General features: G+C 45.4%; 1 protein-coding gene across 1 annotated transcript; it reads right to left on the bottom strand.

Moving 5' to 3' along the window:
* Positions 1-2672: 2672 nt before the first annotated feature.
* Positions 2673-3914, bottom strand: LOC106813988. The gene has a single exon (XM_014818243.1). The coding sequence runs from the start codon at positions 3912-3914 to the stop codon at positions 2673-2675; it is 1242 nt and encodes a 413-aa protein (XP_014673729.1).
* Positions 3915-7437: the final 3523 nt, after the last annotated feature.

The raw sequence follows: 7437 nt of genomic DNA, 5'->3' as shown, positions 1-7437 counted from the left end.
TTAATTAAGTTAATTAAAGTGTTAACTCGCGAACACTGCAAACTCAACTATGTTACGTATAGATGCACGAGGTAAAACATTACTCTATTACATTGTAAATGTAATTTAATAAAATTTGTTACTGTGTTAATTCTGAAACCACATTATTATGCGCAGTGTGTGACTATCTGTTACTATAGATGTAATTGGGATTAATATCAATATAGTGCGAACAAAGAGTAATGAGTATTAGCTAATAATATCGTTAGCAAAGAGGCTCATTTCAAAATGGTGGCGTTGCATATTTTTAGTTATGCTATATTTTTTGGTAAGAAACAAGAAAAGCAGTAGTCATAGTACTAGTAGCCAATTGACCAATAACCTATAATGGAATTATTAATAATTTATAATATTGATAACTGATAATGAACCCAGGTTTCGGTCCCCGGTAATGCATAATCCTAATCTGTTTGGTATTCAGAACGTTTGTAATGATCGATCATGCCCACGTACGTTTATCATGACATTCAGTAAAATTAAAGCACCACTATTTTCATCTGGAGAAACTCTATACCTACTTTCTTTACACGGAAAATACAAAAATAATTGCTTCCGGTAAGCAAAAAAAACTGTAAGCGGCGATTTTGCTTGGCTTATTGATTTATTTTACAACAGTTCAACATCGTTAAGATTACCGTAAATACGTAATGAGGTGGAGGAGGAGGAGAGGGAGAATATGGGGAGAACGTGGTGAAGGAGGAGGAGGCGGGAGAAGGTGGAGAAGGAGGAGGAGGGGGAAGAAGGTGGAGGAGGAGAGGAGGAGAGGAGGAGAGCAGGAGGAGGACAGTTAACTGTTACAGTTTCTTTCTAAAGTGGAAGCTGGACTAGGAATGAATTGAACAAGTCTTCAAATCTTTAAGGTATACAACCGGACTGTGTTATGTTTGTGATTTTTTCGGTGTTTTGAATCTATAATTAACCTGTGGCCTAACCTTTTGTAAATAACTGTACGTTTGAACACTGATCTAATAAAACGCATTATGATTCATAATATCAATGTCTACCGTCAAAGACAGAACACTGTGTTACAGGTTGGTATTATTGATCATGTATACATAGATATGAGTACAGTATTATCAGGGGTTAATAATGGCAAACATTTGTCATTATTAACCCCTGGTAGTATGTATCTGTGTGTGTGCATTCATATAAATTTATATGCACATAGTAGTGCTGAAAATTGCAATTGTAAATAAATTATATATGCCTCACTTCTTCTAGATTTCAAACCCTAGACTTTTCACCAGGCATACAGGAGACCATAATAGATCTGTTTGCAGTAAAATTAAACTTCTTCTACTCCAACTGTTTGGATTAGATCTGTTGCTGGAGAGATTCAATCGTGGGTCACGACTAACCTTTTAAGTTTTAGGCATGATGCTAGAAAACTTAACAGTTTATACATTCAAGGTCAAAATTTAAAAACACAAGCGAGCAGTGTATCACTGTATGTAAACGAGCTCTCTGCGCACATTACATGTAAGTTATATAGAGAGCATTTATAGAGTCCTATATTGTTATAATATACTCTGACATTCATTAGAATTTAAAGTGGCTGGAAAATCATGGATTTACAGCGAAAAAGACCGATCGCTAAATGTTGTAGGTGGTGAACAACAGTAGATGGCGTCCATAGGCAGCAGGCCTGAATAAGCATCAAACAGATATTAATTAAAAATACTCACACTGTTACTTTGCTTACACAACATACACTTTATTCATGTTAAATAACTACAGATTCATGCTCTATGCTCCGCTCAAAACTTTTGCCAGCTCTATGATGCGAATTTCTACAAAGTTGTCTGACTACATTTCAAACACAAAAATGACCAACCGGTCGCTGTGACTTCTAATGCTGCTGAATTTCGGCGAAAAAAAAATGCCAAAAAAGGCATTTTCTAGAGACGAAATAGTGCACAATTGCGGTGAACAATTGCGGAGGCTTACTGCTGTACGCCACCTGTAGTGAGGGGAGTTTGAGGTTGTTATGAACTTATAGTCACAATTAGCACAATTCCATGCTTAATTTTTGAACCCTGGAAAAATATCGATAACAGTAAAATAATATGATTGCGATATTAAAATTTATTTAAACATTGTTTAGACATATTTATATAAAAGCAATGGGAAATAAAATATATAATACAATCATGAATATATGTATCAGAAAATAATTAATGATATAATACACCCTATCATCCTATGCATGACATAGGTCGATAGCATTCAAGCAGATATGTAATCATATCTATAAAAACCCGAAGCACCAATCGATTGAAAGCGTTCGTATACAGGGCCGATGAATCGATAGGATCGACTCACTCTTACAGTTTTTAGTATATATACACTGCCAATGTATCGATATGATCGACCCTCGCTCGCTCTGTCTTCGGTATGTATACAGTCCCTCGGAGTCCACCGCGAGGTAAGGTTGAGCAGCGAGGGGGCGCTGCTCGCGGCGCGACGCACCGACTCCGCGCTCGCGCTCGGGTCGAACACGAGCAAGTGGACGCCGCCGTCCGATCGCCGCTCGCAGCCCACCACCGTCCGGCTGTGACCGCTATGCTGCAGGTACAGCGGCGGCACGAACCGACCCTCCTCCGTCGCGGCGGCGAAGTGGCGCTGTACGTAGTCTACGAGTAGCGGGTGCGTGCCGCCGGCGCCCGTCGCCGCGTGGAAGTCGTGACCGACGACAGCAACATCTGAGCATTCCTGTAGCCGCACGCCCAGCCGCGGTCGGCCGCCGTCGACGCAAAGTGTGCGGCGGTCGCGCAGAGGAGCAGCGCCGGGATGCGCGCGCGTAGTCGCTCGACGAGACCCCGCGTGCAGCATCGCTCGTCCTCGGCGCTAACGAGCGGCGCAGCGATCGTGCTCCCACAGAAGTCTCCCCCGCCGCTGTCGTTCACAAGTCTTGCCACCTTCTGGCGGTCGCGCCCCGTCCGCCGGTCGCACGTGGAAGCGACGGCGGACACGCGAGCGGTCTTCGAAGCTCCGCTCGCAATGTCGGCGTCTCCCGTCGCGCGAGCGAACACATGTTTGCGCCGGAGACGAGCAGCGATCGACGTCCGAGAATCCCGGTCATCGCACGACGCTCGAGCGAGCGTGAAGGAGCCACCGTTGGGGTCTCCGCCGGCGTCGCGAGGGAAAGCGATCGGAGGCGTCGGCAGGGAGTGCGAATCCTCGCTGGCGTCGATGTGACGCGCGTGGATGTGGTCCTGCGCCTGTGCTGCGCTCTCGCACTCCAACCCGCAGAACGGGCATGCCACCGCCCGATGACGATCGGCCTCAGCGGCGCCCTCTCTCGCGGACGCCTCGGTGACGCCCTCTGACGCGGACACCTCGGCGACGCCCTCTCTCGCGGACGCCCCGGCGGCGCGCTCTCTCGCCAACGCACCGGCGGCGCCCTCTCTCGCCGACACACCGGCGGCACCCTCTCTCGCCGACGCACCGGCGGCGCCCTCTCTTGCGGCCGCTGGCGGAGCAGGGTAGACGCGAGCTCTGCCCGGACTCGTGGCGTCCAGGTGCGCTCTATTGACGTGCAGCTGTAGCCGCGTCGGTGACGCGTCACTTACTCCACAGAGAGGACACCGCAGCGCTGCGTCACCCGCCCTCGAGACAACGGCGCCCTCTGGGTGGCAGTGGGCGATGTGGAGGCTCAGCTCTTCGAGCGCGACGTCTGCCAGCTCGCAGAACGGGCAGCTGAGGGAGGACTCGATGTGGGCGGCCTGCACGTGCGAGAGCGCGTCCGCTTCGCTCGTGCACTCCTCACCGCACACGTCGCACACGTAGCGCGGGACGTCCGTCGCGCTGCCGCGGGGACCGTCCGTCACACGGGGGACGTTCGTGACGTGGCTCATCGTGACGCTTTCCGACATTCTGTCTTCAAAACGTAAGATACCTGCGTAAAAAGCAGATGAATTCAATGTTGTCGTGGTTTTGTCTGTGCTGCACTAATATTACACGTGTAAAAATTACACGTACCGAGTCAGGGTGCGAAATTAACGTTGAAATCGTGAGAAACAGTCAATACAAGGCGAGTACCCTCAGTTAAACGACGTTTTGTCCCGCCTTTCTGACAACAAATGACAGATTTCTTGCTAGAACTTATTAGACAACACCCTCAAGAAGACCTCTGTTAATTTTTAAGAGTGTGAACGCACATTCACGAAAGTCACGATATGGGGGTTTAAACGCTACTCTGAGCGTTAGTACTATAGCCTGAGTACAGTTGCCGCAGGCTACGCCTACAGGCCTGCGGCAACTGTACGCGGGCTATAGTACTAGAGCTATCGTCATTTCAGCTTTGCTCCTCTGCAACACACACAAGTCACAAGTCCACCGCGCGCACGCCGCTGTGCACTTACAGTTACACCAAAATCTCTATAATTCGAGCCCTATAGCTATATTTCTATATTTCTAGCATATTCTTCTAGCTATAATTATAGCATTTCAACGGCATTTACAGAAAGCTATTATTAGCTCATCTGACGTAGTCAGGTGCAGCTTGTAGAATCGCATGATTGTCCGTCCATCTGGCTGTCCGTAAGGTATAGGGAGGAAATGCAGAATTGCGGTACGAATCTAAACGGCTCGACCTAGGCTCATGATAGTCTGTGTATAGCATCATGGTAGGAAAAGCCATCACTGTGCCAAAATTGGAGGTCCCAGGTCACAGGTCAATGGGGCACAGGGCAGATTTTAGACATTTTCTGATGGTCTGACGAAGCGATTGAAAAACTTTTTTGTTTCAGCGGTGACCTACCATTTTTATGGATTTATTGAAAGGACCATGAAATGTACTTTCCGCTGACATGCGAAGAGTAAGTGGATAACCTTTTGACCCTCAAGAGGAGGATTAAACATGGATTTGTTTACTGTTAGAAAGAATTTGACTGCCGGGTTTGCTAGTAGAATCTATACATGCCTGGATGTATGAGGCTACAGTGTCACAATAAAATTTCAAAAGCTAAATTTGGTTGAAGAAGGTTTATGCTCTTTAAATCGTATAATTTCTATGGCATTATGTACTGTCAGTGTGTTACATGTAACTTATGCCACTGCCAGTGCATGTGGTGGTGATAGTACTGTGTGGTTTTTGCCTGCGTTAATTAGTTACAAGTGGCAGCTCTCTATTTCAGCCTGTAGGCTTGCGTAGGTAAATGGATGAGTGCTTACCTATTCTGTCTTGCAAATAGTTGTTGCTACTACGTACGATGGGAGCTTCCATCTTTAAGCTTAAGACACTTAAACGTACGCGCCATCTCGTGGCAACTTTCATAACGATCCCAACAAACATTCCTTCGAGAAGGTTCCTGATACCATCCATGTGCCTTCCACTGTTTCGGCGCATATGTGAACACATTTGGGACTAACAGGGTTTACTAGAATCCCACCACTCCACCACAGAGTCACCGCAGTAGACGTGAGATGAGCGCTGTCGCTCCGCAACACTTGTTAAAATAATAGGCGAGTGAGTATAGGTACTTTTGTACTACTACCGCTCAGAGTAGCGTTTACACCCCCATATCCTGAGTTTGCACGGACGCTTGCGCGGACGAATAGCGCATACGAACAGGTGTCCGATGCTCGCAGTATTACTCATTTACTGTAACGGCCGCGCGTAATTTGACGGCCGAGGCTATTTGCCCGACCGTCGGGTGTGTATGTTGCTACTGTCTATTCGACGGACCGTCGGCAAATGCGTAAAATCTCTAGGGCTATCCCAGAAACCACCGTAGTCTACGCCCTACTCCCTAACCGGCCCTAACCCTAACCCTTTCAACAATATTCAATAGATTATCGCTAATAGTAATAACCGCTGAGCCTACACAACGAACAATAACATGATAACGTTATTAACGTTATTCATGTTATTAGCAATACAACTATGGATCGTCGGGTCTATAGAGAACGGTTTCTTATACGCAGTGGCTGGAGGTACGGTAGCCGTCGGTCGTTGAAGCCCTTTTTTGGCGTTAGGGTTAGGATTAGGGTTAGGTTTAGGGTTAGGGTTAGGGTTAGGTTTAGAGTTATGGTTAGGGTTCTAGCTCATCTAAACTCTCAAATCGTGAATTTATTTCCCAAGGCGTTATTTCGAAATCTGGCGCCACCGCCGCCATCTTGCGCAGTCGTATATATCAGGAGTGTCATAATACAGAATACGAGACGTGTTTCTATTACGATACTCCTGTCATTATGTAGATCTATATCTGGGTTAATTGTTACTCAACCGTGAAGATTGAAAACGTACAGCTGACGTTTCGCCTCCTATCACGAGAAAGCCGTAGAAGTAGAGGTCAGTCGAAAGACAGAATGTTCTGGTGCCAATAATCATTATTACACAAATTCCAATCCGAACCCAAATCTATCGAACTTCGTTACAACCTACCTACAAGGACCTTAAGATCCAGCACGTTATAACGATAGTTCGTTTTAAACAAATCCCCATAAAATAAACGATAACCAAAGAATTAAAACATAAAAGTTCAATGATAACACATGTAACAAATTTGTCAATTTAGAGTAAAATATAACAATGTATTGAAGATACCCGTCTTTTGTTTCCGTTATTTGCACTTAAATTTCATTGCTGCTGCTTCTACTGCTGCTGCTTCTGCTACTGCTACTCATTTTGGTACTAGCTGCTGCTGCTGCTGCTCCTGCTTCTGCTTCTGTTGCTACTGCTGCTGCTTCTGTTACTGCTACTGCTACTCCTTTTGCTGCTGCTGCTGCTTCTGCAACACATACTTGCTTCTGCTGTTACTGCTGCTACCTGTGCTATTGCTTTTATTAGTCGAACTATGTGAATCAATCAAGTTTTAAATTAGTTTCTGAATGATATTTGAGCACCGTGTACGCGCGAGGAAAAAGTAGCAACTCCATGGCCGTAGGACCTGGTGGGGAAAGTAGGTCGGCTGGCACCCTTTAGATTTTACAACAAAATTAGATAATAATCTGAGGCATTAATTTTGTATAATTAAATTTTGTATTTTTTTAAAATTTTGTATAAGTAACCCCAAAAATAAACATGATAAATGAGGAAACAAAATTACAATTTACGTAAACAAATGCAAACTGCAAAACTACAATTATATCTTTTCAGCGCAAGCCTATCCAACGTGAGATTTATATTTCTAGAACAAATTTCTCCACATAGGAATTTGCTCAGCTTAAGTCCCTGAAATAATTTATATATCTAAACACAGCTCTCCCTCTTCCCTCTCTCTCCCTCTCTATCTTTCTCGCCCCCTCTCTCTCTCTGTCTGTTTCGCTCTCTCTTTCGCGCTCTCTCTCTCTTTCTTTCTCTCTCTCTCTCTATAGGCGTATATATATAGCGTAATAATATAATATTTAAAAAGTGAATCGAAATGCTCGCTACCCTGGGTCGTCTGGCTAGGG

This window comes from Priapulus caudatus, unplaced genomic scaffold (genome assembly GCF_000485595.1).
Source record: "Priapulus caudatus unplaced genomic scaffold, Priapulus_caudatus-5.0.1 Scaffold852, whole genome shotgun sequence".
Lineage (NCBI taxonomy): Eukaryota > Metazoa > Priapulida > Priapulimorpha > Priapulimorphida > Priapulidae > Priapulus > Priapulus caudatus.
This window is presented reverse-complemented; position numbering and strand designations above follow the sequence as displayed.

What these genes read in the sequence shown, in the direction of transcription:
- LOC106813988 (XM_014818243.1), bottom strand. Translation starts at nt 3,914, where the DNA reads ATGTCGGAAAGCGTCACGATGAGCCACGTCACGAACGTCCCCCGTGTG.